The sequence below is a fragment of the Sebastes fasciatus genome, chromosome 16, assembly GCF_043250625.1.
Source record: "Sebastes fasciatus isolate fSebFas1 chromosome 16, fSebFas1.pri, whole genome shotgun sequence".
Lineage (NCBI taxonomy): Eukaryota > Metazoa > Chordata > Actinopteri > Perciformes > Sebastidae > Sebastes > Sebastes fasciatus.
In genome coordinates, this window is record NC_133810.1 from 24,092,477 (window position 1) to 24,116,080 (window position 23,604).

At 39.3% G+C, this 23,604-nt stretch overlaps 2 protein-coding genes across 2 annotated transcripts; one reads left to right on the plus strand and one right to left on the minus strand.

Annotated features, from left to right (window-relative positions):
• Nucleotides 1-1,642: 1,642 nt before the first annotated feature.
• On the minus strand, nt 1,643-14,018 carry mpp1 (MAGUK p55 scaffold protein 1). Its single transcript, XM_074610768.1, has 12 exons — nt 13,619-14,018; nt 7,714-7,842; nt 7,553-7,631; nt 6,799-6,884; nt 6,627-6,695; nt 4,499-4,695; nt 4,238-4,341; nt 4,069-4,149; nt 3,094-3,174; nt 2,804-3,006; nt 2,524-2,598; nt 1,643-2,424 (listed from the first exon to the last, which is right to left on the minus strand). Exons 1-12 carry the CDS (start codon nt 13,739-13,741, stop codon nt 2,248-2,250), a joined length of 1,404 nt encoding a protein of 467 aa, XP_074466869.1. The 5' UTR covers nt 13,742-14,018; the 3' UTR covers nt 1,643-2,247.
• Nucleotides 14,019-17,770: 3,752 nt separating this feature from the next.
• LOC141753089 (trimethyllysine dioxygenase, mitochondrial-like) lies at nt 17,771-23,224 on the plus strand. Its single transcript, XM_074611431.1, has 7 exons — nt 17,771-18,076; nt 18,158-18,334; nt 21,428-21,707; nt 21,828-21,947; nt 22,197-22,433; nt 22,583-22,721; nt 22,894-23,224. Exons 1-7 carry the CDS (start codon nt 17,917-17,919, stop codon nt 23,023-23,025), a joined length of 1,245 nt encoding a protein of 414 aa, XP_074467532.1. The 5' UTR covers nt 17,771-17,916; the 3' UTR covers nt 23,026-23,224.
• Nucleotides 23,225-23,604: the final 380 nt, after the last annotated feature.

Genomic DNA, 23,604 nt, shown 5'->3' on the forward strand with positions numbered 1-23,604 from the left:
ATTACAATGTAATCTATGAACTATTATAGATTTAAACATTTTAATATTATTTGTTGAACTATGAAATCTCATGAGAATTTCAATGAATGAATGTGAAAACATCTGTTCTGTTGTTGAATTTTCGATTACTTTGCTTATATTTTACTCAAAATGCAGCAAATTCATACTAATTAAATGATTCCAGATTTGCATATTTGTGGATTTGAAGTTATACGCGAATGAACAGAACCCAAAACAATATTTTTCACGATATATTTTGATTTCATTAAGTACACAATTCTGACAATGCAACAAACAGGAAACTGTTCAAAAGCTGTTCTGGATAGAAGCTGTGAACAAAAATCATTGTCATGTATAACCTGTAACTATTTCTCACACACTGTGGATGAGGGAGGAATTGTAATGTGTTGGAGATCCAGGTGTATTGTACAGCGCAGATACGCAAGTCTTGATCTATAATTGATCAAAGCTTTGAGCCGTGACGTCTTTTGAAAAATTGAGGCAGACGTCGTGAACCCCCACTCCCCCTGCCCACACACACACACACACACACACACACACACACACACACACACACTCTTCTACTCCATAGTCCAAGTCTAAAATGTTAGTAGAGAGATTTGAAGTTTGGACTGTTCTGCTTAGACGTGATGTACCACATAGACAATAAACATAAATTTGTCTAGGCCAGGGGTTCTTTCAATTTTTCGCACCAGGGACCTCTAACAGGGGGGAACATTTTCCAAGGACCCTCTCTTAATAATAACACCGATTAAGCATAATGCTTACTACCATTTGTAGTCATAGATGCCATTTGTATTCTAAAAGGTTTCAACCTATATGCTTCAGACCTGTTTCATAGTTATAAACAGAAACAATTTCAATTTGAATCATGTTAAGATAAGATGATATAATCCTTTATTAGTCCCACAGCGAGGAAATCTGCAATGTTAATGAACGTTAATACCACTTATATACCTTTAAACTGAGTTATTTTATTCAAATTGCATTTGGACTCAACTTGACAGCATTTATAGCCGACATTTCAAGTTATTGATCTTAAAGTTTTCGGGAAATGAACAGTGGCAAGACTGGACTGGCATATTTATATGATAAATCCAGATATTTAAATTTACAACATCTAAAGCTGACTTTCAGTAAGTGTTTCAACTTTAAAATAATGAACTTATTGCTGTGTGTCACAATCATATCCGAGTTTCTATCGGCCCAAAGCTAACGTGGGTGGGAGTAATGGACCCAATATGCTGGTTTTATTGGAGCAAATGGTCCTCATCTGTAGATATGCACTTTTTAAACAAATCTATCATTTATAGCAAATCATTTAGCGGACCGCCTGACAGAGTGCCACGGACCTCTGGGGGTCCCCGGACCCCACTTTGAGAATCGCTGCTCTAGACAAACTGACAACATGTTACCCAAAACTATAAAGTAGTATAAATATCAACATTTATATTACAGTGCTTTTGCTCACCTTTGTCATGTGTTTTGCTGTTTTATGTGGTTCTATAGTCAAAAATCTTTTCGTGCCCTTTGGAGTTTTCCCGCTGACATAAAACTGTCATCATTGCCCTCAAGGGCTCTGGAGAACAGGTTTCCACACGAAACACAGTCAAAGAAGCAGTTGCAACAGAGCTGGGAAATTTATTTTTTTAGTTTAAAAGTGCCTTTACAGTACCCCATGAGGTATACAATTTTGATGAGATGAGGAGCAATGGTTGTCGATGACCGACTGAAAGGATTTGCGGTTATGGAGTTACACACACTGTATGGATAAGAATCTCATGGCACAATCTAATGAGAACAAAAACAAACAAGACAATGAATCCAGAAATAATGTTTCACATGTTAAAATCCTGTCAGTTAAAAAGGGAGGATTTCAGTCACAGTTGTGGTCCTATTTTGCATTTTCTCACGTTCCAACAATCACAAACGGTGTACGGCACCAAAACTATCCCGTAGCCCCTCAAAAGCCTCAAGCACGAACGTCGAAACAACCAAACAACACGTCCCTGGTGAAGCTCTCGACTTTCTAAAATAAAACTTTCTACATATTGCTTATATATTTTTTGGATGCATATGTGCAAAAAAAATCTCAGTGACGATTAACATGAACAAAAAGTAAAACCCACACATACCTGGGACATCACTAACTCGTTTCGTGTAAGGAGTGATATTGCACTGCTTTTTTTTTTTAACAAACAGAAAGGTTTTATACATGGTATCCTGTCAGTACACCCACGATACAGGCACCCACTGTGGGGTGGAGGTGGCACGCTCCAAGGCCTCCTCCACGCCTTTCACGCTCTCGTCCACGTCGTTGTTGACGAGAACCACGTCGAAGAAGTGTCTATATGTGGTCGAAATGGCGTCCGACTCTTTCTGGATCATCTGCAGGTTTTCTGTCTATAGGAGGCAAGAACACAGAGGGTTTAGAAAACTGAGAAGGCCGAGTGAGTGTGGTGTTTCAAAGTGCTCGAGTGTATTCAGATAGAGATTTGGCACCTGGGCGGCCGTGTTGGTCGGAGCGATGAACACCACGAGAGGTGCAAAGTCAGCAGTCCGCAAGACTTTCAAGGTCTGAGAAAAGAAAAGAAGAATTTCGTTAAACTGATTAAAGGGACAGTGTGTAGGATTTGGCGACATCTAGTGGTGTGGTTGCAGATTGCAACCAACTAAGTACCCCTCCGGTATTATTATTAAAAAGTCATTAAAGAGAACAATTTCCCTCAATCACAACTACCCCTTTCATTTCACGTCTCCAGAACAACCCGCGAATGCTAACCTGTGGTTCGACATCCAGCAGAGCGATTTTGCCTTGCTCGTGGATCTTCTGGATGGTCTCGATTTTGGTACCGAACATGTTTCCCTGGAAGCTACCGTACTCCAGCAGCTCGTTTCCAGAGATGCACTTGGTCATGGCGTCTTGGGAGATGAAATAATATTCCTGTCCGTTCTCCTCCTCCTTACGCTGGGGTCTGGTGGTGTCTGTGTAGAAGGTTTAGGACTTAGCCAAAGGACAACTCAGCTAAACTCGGCTGTTCTCTTGAAAGAAAAGTCTGTGGGTCTACTTACGTGATGTAGGGTAGGAAAACTTCTCAGCGTATTTGGTCAATAGTGCATTTTTGATATGGCTCCTTCCCACACCAGGTGCACCTAAAAAGAAAATAGAATTTACATTTCTAAGGACATTTCAATCAAACATTAATGTCTGAATCTTTGATTAAAGTACCTTTAAATTGTTTGAGATTGTATTAGAGTTCTGTACATTTGCAAAATTTGTAATTTTTTTTGCGAACATGTGATCAGAAATGTCTTATTATACCTTTAAAGGGACAGTGTGTAGGATTTGGCAGCATCATCCCTGAGCTATTATTCTCATTATGTATGAACACTTGAGCTGACATGACACAATGAGCTAGTTTCGGTTGTCTGGAGACCTGCTAGCTAGCTACAAGCTTGCGACAACAATGGCATGACAAAGGAGGGCTTTCATCATTTTCTATCTAATACAAAATACGCATATTAAATACATCACAGGATTTTTATTTTAAGAATGATTCATGTTCTCCATTTGAATAAACAAGAAAAAAGACAGCAGTTTGGCTTGAAAACTAAATAATTCAGGAAGTAAGACAATAAGAATTCTATCCGTTATTAAAGTTAAAGGTGCAGTGTGTAGGATCTGACGACATCTAGCAGTTGAGGTTGCAGATTGCAACCAACTGAAACTTCTCCCGTGTGCCAAGCGTGTAGGAGAACTACGGTGGTCGACGTGAAAGCGCAAATGGCCCTATCTAGAGCCAGTGTTTGGTTTGTCCGTTCTGGGCTACTGTAGGAACATGACGTCCGGTTCCGTGAAGAGGACCCGCTCTGTATGTCGATATAAACATTCTAAGGTAACGAAAACACAACGATTCTTATTTTCAGGTGAAGAAAAAATACTTGTCTATATTATATTCCATTTCTGCCAATAGATCCCCCTAAATGTTACACACTGTTCCTTTAAGAATTTGATACCACTAATAATTAACGTATAACCGAGCTTACCAATAAGCACCAGTGTTTTCCTGGTAAAAGCAGGGAGCTGAACAACCTCCTCATAAGAAATCACATCCAGCTGGTCGAAAACTGCAACAGAATGGATTTTGTTTTAGACAAACCCACAAACACACTGAGAAAAAACATCCAGAAAACATGATCTCTGCGATAGACTCACTGGAGCTGTGTTTAGCCAGGTACTTGTCTTTGCACTTCTTTTTCTTCCCAAACGGGCTGCAGGACTGACCGCCCCCTCTGGCCTTGCTTTTACTTGCCACCCTCCTGCAGCGGGGAAAAAAAGATTTAGGTTAAGATTGGAACATTTTTGCTCAGGTGTATGCTGATGATGCACATGTTCATCTTTTTGGCGTTGTCATCACTGTCAGTGTGACTTCATACTGCAGGGTTCTTTGTCAGACAGTGTGACGGAGTTGTTTACCATTCCTGGAGCTCCGGGGAGGGTATCAGTCCAGCGTAGTCCGCGACGCCGCTCTCCACTCTGCCCTGCCACCAGTTGGGATCCTGCTTGTTGATGATCTGAATGATGTCGCCAGTTTGAAACTTCAGACCCGCCTCTTTGCATGGGATGAGGTCATCCTTGGTGGGGTCATAGTCAAACTGGGCCCTCATGTACATCTATAGATTAAGAGTACATATTCTTTTTATACTTTTTGGGGGGAAAACAAGGAGCTCATAAGGACTGTGAGGTATGTATTTGGTGTGACTGGACATTACCAGACTGGGCGTTTGCTGGTTTGGTGAATCTGAACTAACTTAAGTCACACAATAACACAAACAAACCGATCGAGGCTTTGGTCTGGTAGCTTTGGTGAGAGCATAGATAACGGCTTCAGTTCCCCGTCAGAAACATAGACTGTATAGCTGTCTCACAGTAAGGTAAATCGGCGAAAATATTCTATATATAGTGTACACTTAAACTGATATTGATTTTTTTAGGTGAGCCTTTCTTTTTGGTGGCTAAAATAAGTTTTGCTGCCGGCCCCCATCCACAGCAGTACATCGCTTTGCTTCTGTGCAGTAACTCCTGTCTGCTTCTCCAAGCTGGAGGCGTGCCGACCGTCATCTACTGCAGGTAATACACTGACTATGGATAAGTACCTCATACAACCCCACTTCAAAACACCCAAACTATCCCTTTAATCAGTCTAATCTTGGACAGTCATTATTTACACTGAGGGTTTTAAGTGAGCTCATGATAAACTTGAAATTAAATATTCAATCTTCAACGTTTAAGCCACAAAGATGTTGTACATCTCGAGCATATTTTCCAAAATCTCAACCTCAGCTCTTTTGTATATTTACTCTATGCAATGGTGCATCAGAAGCCGTTAACAGCTTGCTGACAGCGAACACAATCCACTCATATTGTTGTAATGAGAGCTTAACGTTACAACCACTTCAAAGACCTGCAGTACATCCACATACATATGAATTCTCAAGAATAAATATTCATATTCTGACACACAGATTTAGATTCTGCAAATGTTAATTGGGAAATTCACCCTTTAACAGAATTTACACGTTCGTGACATGATCTTGGACAGCTCAATTCATATTGTGAAAATGTAACTATTTTCTTCTAGGTCCAGGCATGACGTCTAATTCATCAAACCATCCATTCTCTTCCTTTAGCTGATGTGCAGAAAACATATCAGAGAGTAACTGAGGCTATGAACTGTTGCTGGGATTTGCAACCTTATTTTTGAGAGAGATCAGTTTATGTAAAAACTGTCAAAGATCACAGCGGGAACACATGTAAATTCTCCTCAGGGTAAAATATTACTATTGTTAGTAGAGTTCATGAACATTTATGGTTTCCCCAAGTCACTCCAGCGGTAGTTGTACATAGACAAAACGAAAAATACACCTATTGTGTACTAGGAGTGGGTATACTGGAGAGGTCTGGGTCACCAGAAATGATGCTCTTTGAGCATTAAAGAATGAAAAGGGTATTAACTATGCCTACATATTAATGGACTATAAGCTTTTAAGTAGACTGCCATCACTGACCACAGCAAAGTCGGAACTTAATGCAGTGATAAAATGTATTTCTTCTTTGTGGTTATTAAATTAAAGCCATTTTTAATTCTTATATTATGCCACAGGCTGTTGTTATGTGTTGTTAAATCAACCCAGCAGCCATTTTTAATGCATAGGAAGCACGTGAATGGCTGCAGGAGAAAATGTATTGTGGCCAGTAGATGGCAGGATGAAACACACTACCAAAGTGGTTCAACTAGCAAAACTAAAAGTGAGAGACGTTCTTTAAATTTAAACTTATTGTATAGTCACCTGGGTTGTTCATTGACTAACAGAAGTTTCACCTAACAAAGAACAAAATCCTTTTAAAGAGTAAAAGTTGTAGATGGAAAAACGGAAAGAAATGCAATCAAACTGGATTTGGAGTGGATTGGATTTGAATGTAAAGCTCGTTGTCTTGGTTTACTCATGCAAATTTAACGGAAGTTTGGAGAGAACAAATATGAAAACACAAAATTCACCACAAGACCACAGCTACATGCACATTCGGCCGGTCGTGTTGTTACCTCACAGGCTCGGGATCGACCGTGCATGTTGGGAACGATCTTCATCGTGACTACTCCGTTGGTTTCTTTCTGCGTGTAAACATGACACAGTTTTACGCGTAAGTGCAATACTTAAACAAATATTTGCATTAACTTTCGTCCGAAAAATCAAAGTTATAAGATACCAACTTACCAGGATCTTTTGTAGCTGATCTACACTTTGGTTTGTTACACTTTTCCCATTGATTTCTGCTATTTCGTCCCCTTCGTGTAAGGAGCCTGGAGAGAGGAAGACACCAGGAGAAGTGTAGTAACTCCAAATATGCTCTTCTGTGTTCCAGCTCAGTTTCTGTATTGCAGTTATTATGGTTCTAATATGTGCCAGCAGCTACTGGAGTGATATTGATTCTCTTGAAAGATAGGCTAAAGACAAGAAAGGCCTTAAAAAACAAGAAACGCAAGAGAAAACCATTTATCAAAATCGCAGACTGGTGTCCTATAAATTACTTTCCCATATAACGAAACTGGATTGTCAATTACGTTTCGAGGGAAACATATTTTCTCCCAGATTATATTTGTCTACAATTTTTTTTTTTATCAATAGGACTTTTAATCATGTGTTTAAAACTGCGACTAATCAGGGAGAAAATATGTTTTCTTCAAAACATAATTGAGAATGCAGTTTAGTTGTACGGGATCGTAGGAGACATGGTTGAAAATGGCCATAATGCAGTTATGGCCATTTTCAACCCTGTCTCCTACAGAAATTATAGATTTTATTACTGACAATTATAATATTGCGTAGCAGTCTGAATCCTCAAATCATAACAGCACAATGTAAACGAAAAAATAACACAAGTTATACATGTTTGAAATACTTTAACCTGATGTATCATATATTACAGCTCGGCTTGCATACGGCCTGAGATCAATATGTGATTATTTACCTTGTCTGTGGATCATGCCCCCGTGCAATATTCTGGCCACAGTGCACCTCTGTTTGTTGTTGAGCTTCAGAGTGACCCCCTGCAGAAAAAGACCACAGTCAATGAGGAGGAATAAGCAATGCACATGTACAAATGTGTGTGTGTGGAGGCAGATAGTTTACCATTGGTTCTGAAGGATTCTTTTCAAATTCTACTTCTTTCATCCTGGTCAGTTCTGTGCCGTTCATGTGTCCAGCGCTGCCGTTGGTGTAAACCTCAGCTCCCTTATTCTCATAGGTTTGCATAGCAGCCTGTTAAAAAAAAAAAAAAGATATTACATTTATTGTTTTATCTTACACCCAATTAAAAGGAACAACAAAGTTTAAATCTTCCTTTATGCAAATAATTGGACTAGTTAATCTGGACAGATCAGATCATTATCACACTGCTATTTCCCATAACTGCAGTGAAGCCTTCTTTTCCTAATGTGTGCCAACAGCCATGTTTCATTTGCAGTTTCAACATATGTTCGAGGTTGAAAATTAACCCGGTGTTATAACACCTCATTAGCCACGTCCAGTGATCTGGTCCACCTGGTTGGTGTGGTCATGGATACCACCAGTCTCATCAGGTGATCACATCATAGAGTAGCATTAATGTAAGGAAGCTAATTCTTCTTTGGACAATCTTACAAACGTGTAATGTTTGAATTCATATTCAAAGTTTGGTTTGGTAGAATTCAAAGAAGAAACCACAGGCTGACTTTGTGGAGTCACACTGTGCTTTTACACTTAAATGAACCCAAAGACGAGTCCAAAAGCAGGAAATCCCTAACCCCCGGAAATTTCCATGCTACTTCCATAGTGTCAACAAAGATGGTCTCCAGTCCAGATCACCGTCGGAGAAGACATCCACATTATTTTTATAACTACATGAGAAAGAGTCCCTCATACAAATCCTGCTTTTTTATTGTTTCCTTAAGAAAAATGACTACAACAACCTAAAGCATAATAATAATAATAATAATAATAATAATAATAATAATAATAATAATAATAATAAATACGTACAAAATATAGAAAATAAAAATATAAAATAAATTAAAAAAATTGAATAAAAAGTAATAATAAATATAAACAAATAAAAATAAACAAATAAAAGAAAAGAAAGAGCTCCTCTTTTGAATCATCCTTAAAAAAATGACTACAACAACCTAAACCATAACAAATAAAGACATAACTGTAAATCGAAAAACAAAGCATTCACAAATGAGGGATGAGAAATAATAATAATAATAATAATAATAATAATAATCATAATAATAATAATAATTATCTAATTAAAAAATAATCAAATATTTTAAATAAGACTAAATATAAAGACATTAAAATAAATAAATTAATGAAATAAACGAAAGAGCTCCTCTGACAAATAAAGACAATGCCATCACTGAGAATCACATTAAATGTCTAAGATATAATGATCAGTGGGATTCTGTGGATAGCACTCATGTATAATATAATATATATAGAAATTAATGCACAATAGCAGAAGATATATACTGTAAATTGCCAACTTAAGTGACATCAGAGACACGACTACCTGCGTCAGCACAAATTTCCTGCATGGAAATGACGCATCAGCACTGCTTCAGCAAAAAACTATATTATCTAACTTCCTGCATCAGCACTACAATAAACCAATAAATATTATTATCGCCCTCCTCCTCCTCCTCCTCCTCCTTCTCCTTCTCGCCTATAACCCTCAAATACTGCATACTGTAAGAGCAAGTTGGTGTTAGGCAGGAATTTCTACTGTATGTTTATTTCTCTTAAGCATTTCATTCATGTCATTTTAATTAAAAATATGCATCCTTGGTAACATTATTATAATTTAACATGTATGTGTTCACGTTATTTTGTCTATTGGCTCCTCTGGAAAACTTCATAATCATTTAGTAAACAGTGCTAGACTGGAAGCAGGAGTCATGAAAGCCAAGCAGTTGTTTTTCTGTGCAACATGATAGTTATTTACCAGCCTCGTGCTGTTATATGTCAGGAGGATTGTGCCGTACCAGGGAGTATTTGGATCGGGTCCCATGGTGAACTGATGAAATTACATCCTCTGAGGGAAGGAATGTGTACAGCAGTCCTGCTACAGATAAATCTATCCCTGAAAACCACAAAAACTGACTTCTATCTCTTGACTTCAACTTGTTATTTCTATATAACAAAACTTTATTTTCAGTTTTAGAGCTTAGAAGTTATTTTGTGGAACCACATACAGCATTTGTGATCTTATGACTACCGTGAATTAAAAGGGCAATATCATGAAAGACTCACTTCTTTTTCCAAAAAAAATTTCGTGACGGTCAAGCAAGCCAAACAGAGCAAACTCTTAAAGAGACCGGCGCTAAAACGGAGCGTTTCAGGCGGAGGGTGAATACAGGTATATTCAGACAGACACTATGAGAAAAACAATGTGTTTTTTTAACATTAAAGCATGTAAACATGTTCTAGTAGAAACCCCAAATGCCTGTATGAATCTGAAAATAAGCACGATATGTCCCCTTTAAGTTGATAAAAGTGCATAAAAAGTACCAGAAATTGCTGACATTTATTGTTTTGACCAATTTAGAGAAACTACTTCATAGGCTGGAATAACTCTTCAACCAATATTCACAAAGATAAGGTCATTTTCCCCCAAGGCACAGAGCAGGAGACTTCATTTCCTCTCAACAAAGTGCTGACCCTCAGGACTGAGCAGGAAGGAAGCTGACAAAGCTTATCTGAACAGAATATAACAGATTCATCACACACAGTATGTCTTACCAGCGAATGCTAACATATTGGCGTGATTAGATTTGGATTAGCACTGAAAGGCGCTTTTAATTAAACATGTCTCCTGAGGATTTTCACAATGAGCCCCATCAGTCCTATCACTCACACTATCAGAGGGTAAAGACGTAAATGATTAAAAGGTATTCATCTGCTTTGTCACAATGTGTTCCAATCACTGTTAACAGTCAACACACTGTTACTATAACCGGGGTCAGAACGGCCCTATACAGAAACTGGAGTGCCAGTCTCGGGTGTGGACCGGAGAAGCAACAGGATAAACAAACAAAAGGCCGAGTGAAAAGCAAAATGCATTCAGTGAAGAGCTGTTAATCTCATCTAAAGGTGGATTGGTGGCTTTATTTGAAGTAGATCAAACAGAGAGTGCATATCGGAAAAGCCAATCTCTGGATAAAATAATGAAGGCCTTATTGTTCTACCTGATTACATTAAAATACAATCTGTCTCTTTCTTGTGAGATGATTTGCCTTTTTCAAGCCAAGAAATATTATTTACTAATCACTTCCCCCTGTGGGATTAAGGGTGGGTCTTTATCAGTCCCGATACTGATAGAGTTACCTGGGCTTTGGGTATATCTGCCGTTATGGAGCACCAAACTGATACCAGTGGTTAATTAATAAACTGTATGCCTCACTGTGTGGAAGTGACTGGGATCATTCTTTTAAGTGTGAGGCAACATCAGGCTTGACTTAAACATCGCTTTCTTAAATCTGTGAACCAAAATGTAACAAATAAATACATTTACTGAATTATTTATTATCAGAATAAATTGTACACCAGCAACAAATTGATCAAAATTTACACAGGAATTCAAATTCAAGTATATAATGTATATAGTATTTAAACATAGAACTGAATTGAATAGATCGGCCCCATTGTCACCGATATCCGATCCACCTATTTGAGTCATTTGCCATTTCATACATGAAATGTGCATCTCTGGTCTGCTGCCAAAAGGCAAAAAAGTATTGATCTCTTGAAGGAACACAATAGGAGATTAATATTTGATGAGGAAGAATTTGGATAGATTAGAATTAGGATAGATTAGATTAGAAATAGCTGGGAGAGGAAGCCAGGACATTCAGTCCTCCATCCCATTCTACTGTAGGTTTCACCTATTTGTTTGGGCAGCGAAAAGTCTGGCTAAAATAACAAGATATCCTCGAGTTGAAATGGATGAATGGCTGTCTATGTGGGGCTGTAGTGCACTGAAGTGTTTGGAGTAGTCTCCAGAGGAGCATAACTCACTGTAAAAGGCAGAACAACACTACCGAGTTGGAACATACAGGCCTAAATAATCCGCATACGATACGATAAATCAGCCAGATGTCATGTAAAATATACACTCACATACCACAATAGGAACATGACACACTGCAGCGTCTGCACTGTGAGATAACGGACCACGTGACCTCACTTGAAGACACTGATTTCACAATTGGCCGTTGAGCAGAAGAACACGTTGCCAAGATTGTAACTTCAAGGCTGCAAAGTGCTGATGCCAGGGAAGGAGTTTCCCCTCCCTTCACCATTTCCCTCAGTATAGCTCACTGCTGACTTTTCAAATTGAGACGAGAGGAGGTTTAGGACAAACAGTTCCCTCTGTGTTACTGGCTGCCAAATAAAGAGGCCTGTTTCCAAATCATTGAAAAAAAAAAAGTTGCAGCTGTTTTAATCACTTTGTGGTCATACATATCAGGTGTTGCCCAGTTTAAAGCCACTGGATTCGCAACATAATCCGGCCTTAACTTGAAAACAAGTTTATGCCTAAAATACCGGTACAATGGGATGTAGTAAACAACCCGCCTGGCCTCAGCTGACTGTTGACACTAATTCAGCTCAGCAGCTGTAGCTGGAGGCAAAGTTACACAGCAGCACTGTTGTAACTCTTATTGACGGACATAAACTTCATTTCCCACCTATCTTCTTTAATAGAGCACACATTACGCCTATTATAAAGTCTTTACACTGGTTACCTGTTGATGATGACACTTGAAAACCTGAGGAATCCATTGGTACCAACCATGTCATACTAGCTTGTAACTTGTAAATTTTGGCGAGGAAAATCTGGCATGGCGAATTTAAAATAAAGGGGTCCCTTGACCTCTGACCTCAAGATATGTGAATGATTCTATGGGTACCCACGAGTCTCCCCTTTACAGATATGCCCACTTTATGATAATCACATGCAGTTTGTGGTAAAAAAATTTTTGTTTTTTTGCATGCAGTATACATTTGTTGTTTTTGCATAATATAAAACGGTATATTTCTGGTGTGTTCTTTATACTATGACCGTTTTCCTAAAATTAAAAAAAAAAAAACGCAATATATCACAATATAGTGAACCCCAGTATCATGATACGTATCGTATCGTCAGATTCTTGCCAATACACAGCCCTACTAATGACCTTGAGATGACTTTACTGCCACAGTTAAACATTACTATTACGTATAATATCAATTGTATGGCTCTATACAACTGTCTTATGATCACAGCTATAGCCTACATACAGACCTTATAGACATGTGATGTATAGCCTCATTTCCCCAATTTGTCAAAATGTTCCCATATTATGTAGTTCTTGGTTGGAATGAAGAAGTGAAATTGCCAATGTAATGTCTACTGGGATCCAACTAAAGGCTGACTGAGCAACACTGAGCAATGCAGTGGTTAACTAACTATACATATAGCTGCTGATTGAAGAAGATCTAACTAACATATATACCTGCTGATTTAAGAAGATCTAACTAACATATAGCTGCTGATTTAAGAAGATCTAACTAACATATACCTGCTGATTTAAGAAAATCTAACTAACATATAGCTCTGATTTAAGAAGATCTAACTAACATATATACCTGCTGATTTAAGAAGATCTAACTAACATATATACCTGCTGATTTAAGAAGATCTAACTAACATATACCTGCTGATTTAAGAAAATCTAACTAACATATATACCTGCTGATTTAAGAAGATCTAACTAACATATAGCTCTGATTTAAGAAGATCTAACTAACATATATACCTGCTGATTTAAGAAGATCTACATCTATAGTTGTGTGTTTCTCAGCTGTATTATGAAAACACTACCAGGTCTATTTTTAGAGATCTTGTCGAGGAACAAACAACAAGTCATGTGCACCATCTCTCTGCTTCCCGGAAGCAAACATGTACATCTGGGGGGCCAAAAAACAACAAAAAAAAAGGTAAAAAAGGAAACCCTACCTTGTCAGACTTTGGTTTGTTTTGTAGCAGCTGCTCCAGGTACAGATCGGAGAGGGCCGTCCGGACGCTGTTGACCGGCTCCAGGATGACAGCGGGTTCGTTTTTATTGGATTTTAACGTCATCTTTCCGTTAGCTAGAAAAAATAAAAAAGCTGTGAACCCGATGTGCCCCCGATCAAGGTCCGCAAGAGGCCGGCGCACTGATATGCTGCGAGGGAGGAAGCTGTCGATAAGGTGTGATCAGTCACTCCGGGAGATAAAAGTCCAAGGTTCTGATCAGCAGCAGGTGATCGAGGAGCATGAGAGAGATCTGTGCTGTGGGGACACCGCTGACAAAGCAAGTCAACACGCAGCTGACTGCTGCCGCTGCTGCTCAGAGGGGCAGGCTTATGCTGCGTTCATGTGCGCCCCGGAAGCTCCCAAATCACAGTACTCCAGTTGTTTATATTATTAGCCTCTATGCGTTGAACTGTTTCTACACGGAAATTAAAGCATGTAACATGAGTTTTTTTTTTGTTTTTTTCCCCGGTGTCTGTTTCTTCTAGAAGGGCCAACATAATAGGCTACTATTTTTTTTCATACTTTATTTTGAAAGTAAATAAATATATATGTTCAAATTTTCCATTACAAAAAAATCAGCAAAAATATTTTACAGTATATATATATATATATACAGCCTTGACATATATATATATATATATATATATATATATGAATATATAAAACAAATTATATAACAAATAAAATGCAAGAAAAGGAAAAGATGAATAAAAAAAAAAACATACAAGAAAATGAAATGGCTAAACAATCAAATTTGTTTTGGTTTAAATTGTTTTTTGCCAACTTCAAATTTTTTAGTTTTTAAATTTTCAATCCCTGTCAAATATGTTTTAAAATCTTTAAAAGAATAAAAGGAGAGTATTCTTTTAAGCCATATCATTCATAATAAGTTGCTCTTATATAAAAGCATAAAGAAATATAAGAAAATAGAAATAAAGGAGTATATAACATGTAAATTATGTACAAAATGCTACAAAATATAACGCAATGTATGTTGAAATGAAATATAAAAATAATAAAATAAAAAAATTTGAAATATAAGAAATATGTACAAAATGTATATACATCAAACGCTTACAATAAGTAAATAAAAAATGCAGACAAGTGGGATTGATTAAGTGTGTTAATATAAATGCAAGAATAGTATAAATAAGAATTTAAATAAGAATATTTCTTGAATGTACCATATAAATGAGTTTTATGTATTATTGAGTATTGCATAGTTAGATCATTGTACAATTTCTGCATTGCATGTCTGTATTGTCTTAACTTACTGTTCAGTTGCCTTGCTCTGTTTTAGTCCTTTTATTATTTTCTTTTTTTTACTCTATTAATTCACTTTTTACAATGTATGATTTCATAATCTGCTGCAACTAATTCAACTTTCAACGAGTGTAATTTAATTTACACTCGACGGAAACACTTCAGATTTCCGACCATACCTGAATGCGTCATTACCGCAGCGTTCCCAGCAGGGCTGCACTAGCACGGCTACAAGGAAGCAGCATAACAGAGTGCTACTGACGGTCATCCAGCAGCTGTTCTGTAGAGATGGCCATTATGAAACAACGTGCCAGGCTGCAGGATGTTTGTCTGGGTGCTAATTTTAACAATCATCATATATATACTCCGATCACGTGATTTATTCAATTTTATTTTATTTTATTTTATTTTATTTTATTTTATTTTATTTTATCTTAATCTTAATTTAATCTAGTCTTATTGAGATTAAGATCTCTTTTCAAGAGAGACGCTTCAGATGTACAATGCAAAATAAAAAAAAATATGCATAGACTTTATTTTGACAACAAGACCTGAGTGTTATAGTGTATGGGTACATATAACTATAAAAATCTGCTTATTTTCCCTGATGGTTCCAGTCCCTTTAGCCTACCTCAGATTGAAAATGTACACAATTTACACTTTAAGATCCTGAAACAACACACAAGAATGCTTTTCAAATTGATTAATGACATGTTCAACTTCAATACAGAGAATGCCTAATCCAACACCCCAACTTGTCACATACCGCCCCTTGGCGTCACTTTATTTTAGGCATTAAAACCTCTTACCCTTGGCCTCACTTTAGGATTAGGCAACAAACCCCTTAGTTAGGTTTAGGAAAAAACTGGGTTTAAAACTACTTGTTTGTACAGTGAAAATGAAACTGAACATTGTGAACACGGGACACGAACGAGCTGATTGTAACGTGACGCACTGGACACAAAACATCATGGATGAAAGGCTTGGTTGCGTCCGAAATTCCACACTAACAGGCTATTTAGTACGCATGTGAGTATTTTAAGTATGTCCGAAACCTTAGTATGAAACCAATAGTACGCAAATTGCATACTATTTCGAGTGAAATATTACAGTATGCAACGCTGGACACTACGGCGACATAAATATCCCAAAATGCATTGCGGCAGTAACGACAACATTCATAATTGACGTTGACGGACAGCTCTGTAACGTCAACAACGCTTCAATTTAACTGGAAGTATACAATTTCACTTTGCTATAGGCGTAATATATCATTTAAATGTACTCAGACTTTGATTCTCACAAACCGTCGTTTTGGTCACATGAGGTTGGCAAGGGTTACCATGGTTACACGTCGACAACCGGCCAGGGGGCTCTCAGGAAGGGACAACGTAAATTACAGTTCAGTGCGTCCGAAAAGATTCATACTACTGTATATTCACACTAAAGTATGTGAAACGATAGTACACCTATTGACGACATAAACATCTAAATGATTCCCTTTGTATTTTCTGTTGCAATGTGTGTTAATGCAGTAGCTGACAGGAAGTGAACATGGACCAAGCAACAGAATGGAAATGAAAGTGTCTTTAACAGTATTATACTGATGATTACTTCATAACAAATCATAATACTCGTGATTTATGCATGATGTATTCTTGTTTTATTAAACTTACTGGTTTATTTTGGATACCCCGGTGTGCAGTATTGGCTATTCTGTACAGACAGCTGTGCCCCACTGCTCTTCATTGTGAAGCACAGACTGGCAATTGAAGGAGAATGAAAGCGGTATTCAGCCAGGTGATGAGTGTGATAAGCAGCCAATTTCCAGAGAGGACTCCAGAGGGAGCCAGCATGCAGGTTTGTATCAGCCATCCCATCCGCCACTAACAGCACGGCCCAGCAGCCTGCTAATGCCTGGCTCCTCTCGAATAGGCTTAGCAAGCTTTTGGCTTCACTTCGGCCTCTAATTCAAATAGTCGTCAGGTTCCTACATGTTTTCTAATTGAGGTGGGGCACCTCACCTGAAACAAAGATCACTTCCACTGACATAAAACATGTCAGCTTCTTTGTTGCTGAGTGTAAACAAGAGTTTAAACCAAGGGCCCCACACCACACTCACATGGGTGTTTTCACTTATTTTGGCTGCTTATTAGACCTCCTCGTTGGATTGTGGGGGCAAGTAACCTACAAATTAATAATATTGTGTTATAGGCCAGTGGTTCCCAACCTTTTTAACGTCAAGGACCCCGAAACTGTCATAAAATTAGAGGACGGATCCCCATTTAATATGATTTTCACCTTTTGGGTCCCCCATTTGATAGGATTTTTGCTTTTAGATGTTTTATTACAGAAAGTGTATGACGAAAATAGTCATACATTCTGTGTTACTTATTGATGGAATTATAGTGAAATCAAATTATTCCCCTTATTGCTGGGGACCCCCTGGAATCCCCTCAAGGACCCCCTGGAGGTCCCCGGACCCCACTTTGAAAACCACTGTTACAGGTGACAGGTGCTTCTATTATTTTGTCTAAACGCTATAGGCTAAATAACAGAAACACCTCTCTTTATAATATAATACAGTTCAACAGCACCCCCAAAAAGGACCATACAGTTAAATCACCTCTGAAACACACTGACACCCTTCTATGTGAGCTGTACATCCGGGTATTGAGGTCAGGGGAACCACGCACGTGCCAAACTACTCCAGCAGCACTAATAAACTCCACGGTCCTTATATGGTTAATCCTACACTGTTAGTTTACTTTTTAACAGACAGCCCAATCCACTAGAGAAACTATGATGTGTTTAATAATTAATCTCGGCATGTCGATGAACGTTAGATTAAGATTGAAGAGGTGAAGCGTTAAAGGAGGTGCGACGGTTCTCGGACGCTCGGTGCTGCTCTTCTGGTGGCTATCATTGTGAAGTTTGGGGGTTTATTCTGTTTTGGTTCATCACGCGTTGTTTTCATGATGTTGGGCGCGTTGAAGAGGACATTAGGACTTGCGATCAGACAGGCTCAGCCTCAGCTGCTGTCTGGAGGCAGAAGCTCACAGCTGCCATGGAGACACCAGACCCGCGCCAGTACTGCGCGCTCGGTAACTTTCCAGTCCCTGGAAGACTGCCTCGGTGAGTTTCACTACATTGTAACTCAATGGATGCGTATTGGTGAGGCAGTATTAACCTCATGCATATGAAATCGCCATGCAGTGCTCAACTATGGAGGAACGCGGATGCATCTGAACTACGTGTGGCTGCGGGATCACTGCCGCTCTGCGTCTGAATACAACTCCAAGACTAACCAGAGGAACCTGGACACCGGCAGCATAGACCTCAACATCCGTCCTGCTAATACTACCGTGCAAGATGGCCATCTTGTCCTCACGTGTAAGTTAAGTTCAGTTCTACCAAACTGAACATCTGGAAATAAAAAGGCTCTGTTCAGGCAAAGCATTTTAAATAGGGCTGTCAATCCATTCAAATAGTTAATCACAATTAATCGCATGATTGTCCATAGTGAATCACGATTAATCACATGATTGTCCATAGTTAATTGTGATTAATCGCATGATTGTCCATAGTGAATCACGATTAATCACATGATTGTCCATAGTTAATTGTGATTAATCGCATGATTGTCCATAGTTAATCACGATTAATCGCATGATTGTCCATAGTTAATTGTGATTAATCACATGATTGTCCAATCATGATTAATCGAATGATTGCCCATAGTTAATCGCGATTAATCGCAAATTAATTGCACATTTTTTTATCTGTTCAAAATATACCTTAAAGGGAGATTTGTCAAGTATTTAATACTTGGGCAAATATGCTTGCTTTATGCAAATGTATGTATATATTTATTGTGTTAACGCGTTAGTATCTCGTTAACTTTGACAGCCCTAATTTGAATGATTTGTCGAGTCATATTCCACTGTCAGTAACTCATATTAGATCATCCAACAATGTCAATCAAGGCGGACCTGCAATATTGCATGATCTTGTGTCAAAAGCTGCATTTAAGACTATATTTGAGTTTATTTTGTGCTCATCTGGTGCATCTTCTTATGTAAATGTTGTTTATTCAAATTGCCCCCAAACTAACTGACACAGAAAACACTGGGCCAGTATAGTACACTATGTAGCAGTACTGGTTGGTTTACAATGTAACACAGGAAAAACATGTTTTACACAATGAATCCGACCGTGTTGTAAGTGCACGGTCGGATTCATTGTGTAAAACATGTTTTTCCTGTACTACTGTAACGGCGTCTTTACTGGTCTTCCTAAAAAATCGATCTGACAGCTGCAGCTGATTCAGAACTTTGCTGCTAGAGTCCTCACTAAGACCAAGAAAGTGGATCACATCAGTCCAGTTCTGAAGTCTCTACACTGGCTCCCTGTCTCTCAGAGAATTGATTTCAAAATACTGCTGCTGGTTTACAAAGCACTAAATCGTTTAGGACCAAAATATATTTCAGATCTTCTGCTATATTATGAACCATCCAGACCTCTCAGGTCATCTGGATCAGGTCTGCTTAGTGTCCCCAGAGTCAGAACTAAACATGCAGAAGCAGCATTCAGTTTTTATGCACCAAATATCTGGAACAAGCTCCCAGAAACCTGCAGGGCCGCTCCAACTCTCACTTCTTTTAAAACAAAGCTTAAAACTTTCCTGTTTGCGGCTGCCTTTTATTAAACCAGATAATGATCTGATACTGCACAAGAGCTTTTACTCTTTTGTGTTTTATGCTATTTTAGCTTCTATCCTAGCTTTTATTTTTAGCTTGTTTTTTTATTTTCTAATCTTTAATGTTTTAATGTTTATATGTTTTTATAACTGTTTTAATTATTTCTTAATGTTCTTTTGCATTTTGTCGCAATGTTCTTGAATGTTTATGTAAAGCACTTTGAATTGCCCTGTTGTTGAAATGTGCAAGCCTTGCCTTGCCTTGCCTTGCCTTGCCTTGCCCCCAAACTAACTGACACAGAAAACCCTGGGCCAGTTTATTACACTATGTAGCAGAACTGGTTGGTTTACAATGTAACAACATGAGTCAAACATTAGATCACATTATCATCACAAGTGAAGTGGACTTTTCCCTCTGGTGGTGGTGTTTTGAGTTCAGATAGACTGTGTTGTCAGTTAATCCTGAGGGTGCGGTCAGATAATGCTAGAAGATCCAGGGGCGTAGAACTGGGGTGGAGGGTGGGGGGCACACAAATAAAACAATGAATATCCTTGAATGTGGGGAGGAACCCATATAGGGCATTCCCATTTGACCGTGATTTGCATTCCCATTAACAGCTTTAGCTGTGAGTTGTGCCGAGTCGCAACCAAGATGGACCAACTCTGGAGTCGGGCCAAAGTGCGCCCAACCAATTTCCAAGCGGGTTTCGGTGATGTCTCGTGCACCTCCTGCGTCCCCGTTTGTACTTTCAGATATCTGCTTTATTTTACTGTTTTGCTTTCTACACTCCTACCTGGACTTCTTCCATCGAGTGCCATAAAAAAGATATTCACACTTAAATTGATCATTATGTAACTTGCATTTATACAGTATGTCAACCTCTATCAGCGACCGTTGAATTGCAACATCTTTTATGAACTGTGCAGCTTGGAGATGCTTGTGCTTTCTCGCTGTGGACTGTGTCTGTCTGGCTTATGCTACTCAGAGTTGTCCCAGACTGACTGACGCCTCCCTGTGGGCTCCTAGGATGTTACAGTGTTTTCATTTATGCACAAGAGCAGCACTGAATCTTATGTTAACTGACAAATAGGGACCTGCCAGCCCCAAGACAGTTGATGATGCACCTATTCCTGCGGGCATACTGGCATATACACAGCGTAGTGGTGCATATTCAAGATCAGCCGAGTCTGGGGGTGCACATCTTATCCATGAACATTGGCCCTCACAGATTTGGTTTGCTACATGTAGGGATGCACCGATCTGACTTTTTCAGTCCCGATAGCGATATGGGCTTTGGGTATCGACCGATACAGAGTACCGATCCAATACCAGTGTTTAATTAATAAGCTGTATGCCTCACTGTGTGGAAGAGATAGAGATCATTCTTTCATGTGTAAGGCAGTGCCCAAAGTGGGCCGGCCCTCAGGGGTACGCAATACCGGCACTTCTACATGTAACTCCTTGGCGTACTATTTCTTGCGTACCGGCACAAGCTACCAGTACTATATTCTGCCCTCCCCATATCAGATTCTCTGGGCGATTCACAACGCTGCTCCTGGAGCCGTATGAACAAAAAAAACAATGTGGATAGAATCTAGATGAGGCAAGGGACAGCACACTATATGTCACACTAAAGGAAAGGGGAAAAGCACGAAAGGGTAATAGGTCCTCTTTAACCTTTCATAAATACTTAATTAAGATGAGTCAAAATCAGGTCATGCATAGTATTTAATGCAATTCCCATTAATTGTATCTGATAACAATATTTTTCATTTCTGTATCCCAGGGCTTGGAGGTCACGTGTCACAGTACAGCCTCAGCTGGCTGGCTGAGAACAGCTATGAAGGACAGAAGCAGAACACCATCCAGCCACGCGTCCTCTGGAATTCAGACATCTATAAAAACGCAAACATACCCTCTGCCAAATGTGACATTTTTATGAGCTGCGATGTTGAAGTAAAGAAGTTTCTTCAAAACTATCTTCTGTACGGGGTCGCTTTTGTCGATGATGTCCCGGCTACAGTGGAGGCCACAGAGGCAGTGACCCAGAGAATCGGTCTCATCAGGTATTAAGAGCTTCTCTTGGGCTTTTTGCTACTGTGAAACTTGGTCTCCTTCTAATGACATTCATCCCTGTCCACTTATTCCTAATCCACTTGTGTTTTTTTGTGTTACCGAACCACAAGGGAGACTACATATGGAAGAATATGGACTTTAACTTCAGATTTCGCCAGAGGAGACGAGGCCTTCAGCCTGGTGGCCCTGGACCGTCACACTGACACCTCGTACTTGCAGGAACCATGTGGGTAGGTGCAGCAGAGATGAAATGAGCAGTTTTAATCTGGATATATTTTAGAACTGCGGTGGCCTTCAGGTAACCTGAAAATGCGAATGGCTCGCGCTACAGTGTTCGGTTTGACCGTTCGGTGCTCATGTGGAAACATATCATATTCCATTTCTGCTAACGGATCCTCCAAAATGTTACACACTAGTCGTTTAAACAAAACTCAAGAAAAGTTGCATTTTCTAACTCATTTTCTAATTGCCTGTTGCAGAATCCAGGTTTTACACTGCCTCAAGCATGAGGGAACTGGGGGAAGGACGCTATTTCTGGATGGGTTCTACGCCGCAGAAAAAGTACGCCAGCAGTCTCCAGAAAACTTTGAGCTGCTCGCCAGCGTGCCCATCAGGCACGAGTTCATTGAAAACTTGGACAACCACCAAAACCACCTGATAGGCGTCAGCCCCGTGCTCAACGTCTATCCCTGGAACAATGAAATGTACCTGATCCGGTATGTCAGAGCTATTTAGTTATTCATTGCTACCCTTGCGTAAATGTAATATCAAGGTTATTTTTAAATTCTGTTTTTAAAGGAATATTCTGTCGTTTTAAAGGTATGATGAAATGATGGTATGGATGATGGTATGATTTTTTCAACAGATACAACAACTATAAACGATCAGTGATAAACACAATGCCCCATGACCTTATTCAGCGATGGTATGTTGCGCATCGAGAGTTGACAACAGAACTAAGGCGGCCAGAGAATGAGCTGTGGGTGAAACTGTCTCCAGGGAAAGTAAGTAAAAGGAGTGCATTCAGAAACGCCCCCAAGCCACAAAACAAAAATTTATAAATGCTTCTCCATATGTCATTTTCAATCAATTCATTTGACAGCTTTAGGACAATTGAAAAGATACTGATGTAATTCAGTATAATCTAAGGATTTTATCCTCTCTTTTCTTCATGAGGTGATTTTCATAGACAACCAGCGTGTCTTGCACGGGAGGGAAGCTTACACCGGCCTGAGGCAGCTCTGTGGATGCTATCTGACCAGAGACGACGTCCTCAGCTCTGCACGCAGCTTCGGTCTGCAGGCCTGATCCTGGACATGAAGGTCCCTTCACCTCTGTGCCGTATCAGTTAGCCTAAAGGTTCACGGTTCATTTATTGTCACTCTACTACTGGGCAACCTCTGGGTCTGAAAAGTGAAGCCAATGCGGAAGTGCCTTAAACTTGCATTCTTTCTAATAGCCAGCAGGGGGCGACTCCTCTGGTTGCAAAAATAATATAATAATAATACATTTTATTTAGTGGCGCCTTTCTGGACACCCAAGGACACCTTACAAGAATCAATTAAAACATAGACAGATAAAACAATATAAAAACAACAGGACATGACAGAGACATAATTGTACAGACACATAGGATGGGTGATGATGAGTACTAGAGAGAGTAGGCCAGTTTAAACAGGTAGGTTTTGAGGAGGGATTTGAATGATGTGATATTGTCAGACTGCCGGATGTGTGGGGGGAGTGAGTTCCATAACCTGGGAGCAGAGCAGCTGAATGCCCTGGCTCCCATGGTGCTGAGGCGTGAGGTGGGGGTGCTCAGAAGTCCGGCTGATGATGAGCGTAGGGAACGGGAGGGGGTGTACTCCTGAAGGAGGTCTGTGAGGTAGG

Excerpts from the sequence above, each read along its gene's own strand:
- LOC141753089 (XM_074611431.1), top strand. The coding sequence starts at position 17,917 with ATGATGTTGGGCGCGTTGAAGAGGACATTAGGACTTGCGATCAGACAG. Across the intron at positions 18,335-21,427 it reads TGGCCATCTTGTCCTCACGT|GGCTTGGAGGTCACGTGTCA; the intron begins GTAAGTTAAGTT and ends TCTGTATCCCAG. Across the intron at positions 22,434-22,582 it reads AATGAAATGTACCTGATCCG|ATACAACAACTATAAACGAT; the intron begins GTATGTCAGAGC and ends TTTTTTCAACAG.
- mpp1 (XM_074610768.1), bottom strand. The coding sequence starts at position 13,741 with ATGACGTTAAAATCCAATAAAAACGAACCCGCTGTCATCCTGGAGCCG. Across the intron at positions 4,696-6,626 it reads GTCGATCCCGAGCCTGTGAG|ATGTACATGAGGGCCCAGTT; the intron begins GTAACAACACGA and ends CTTAATCTATAG. Across the intron at positions 2,425-2,523 it reads CGACCAACACGGCCGCCCAG|ACAGAAAACCTGCAGATGAT; the intron begins GTGCCAAATCTC and ends TGCCTCCTATAG.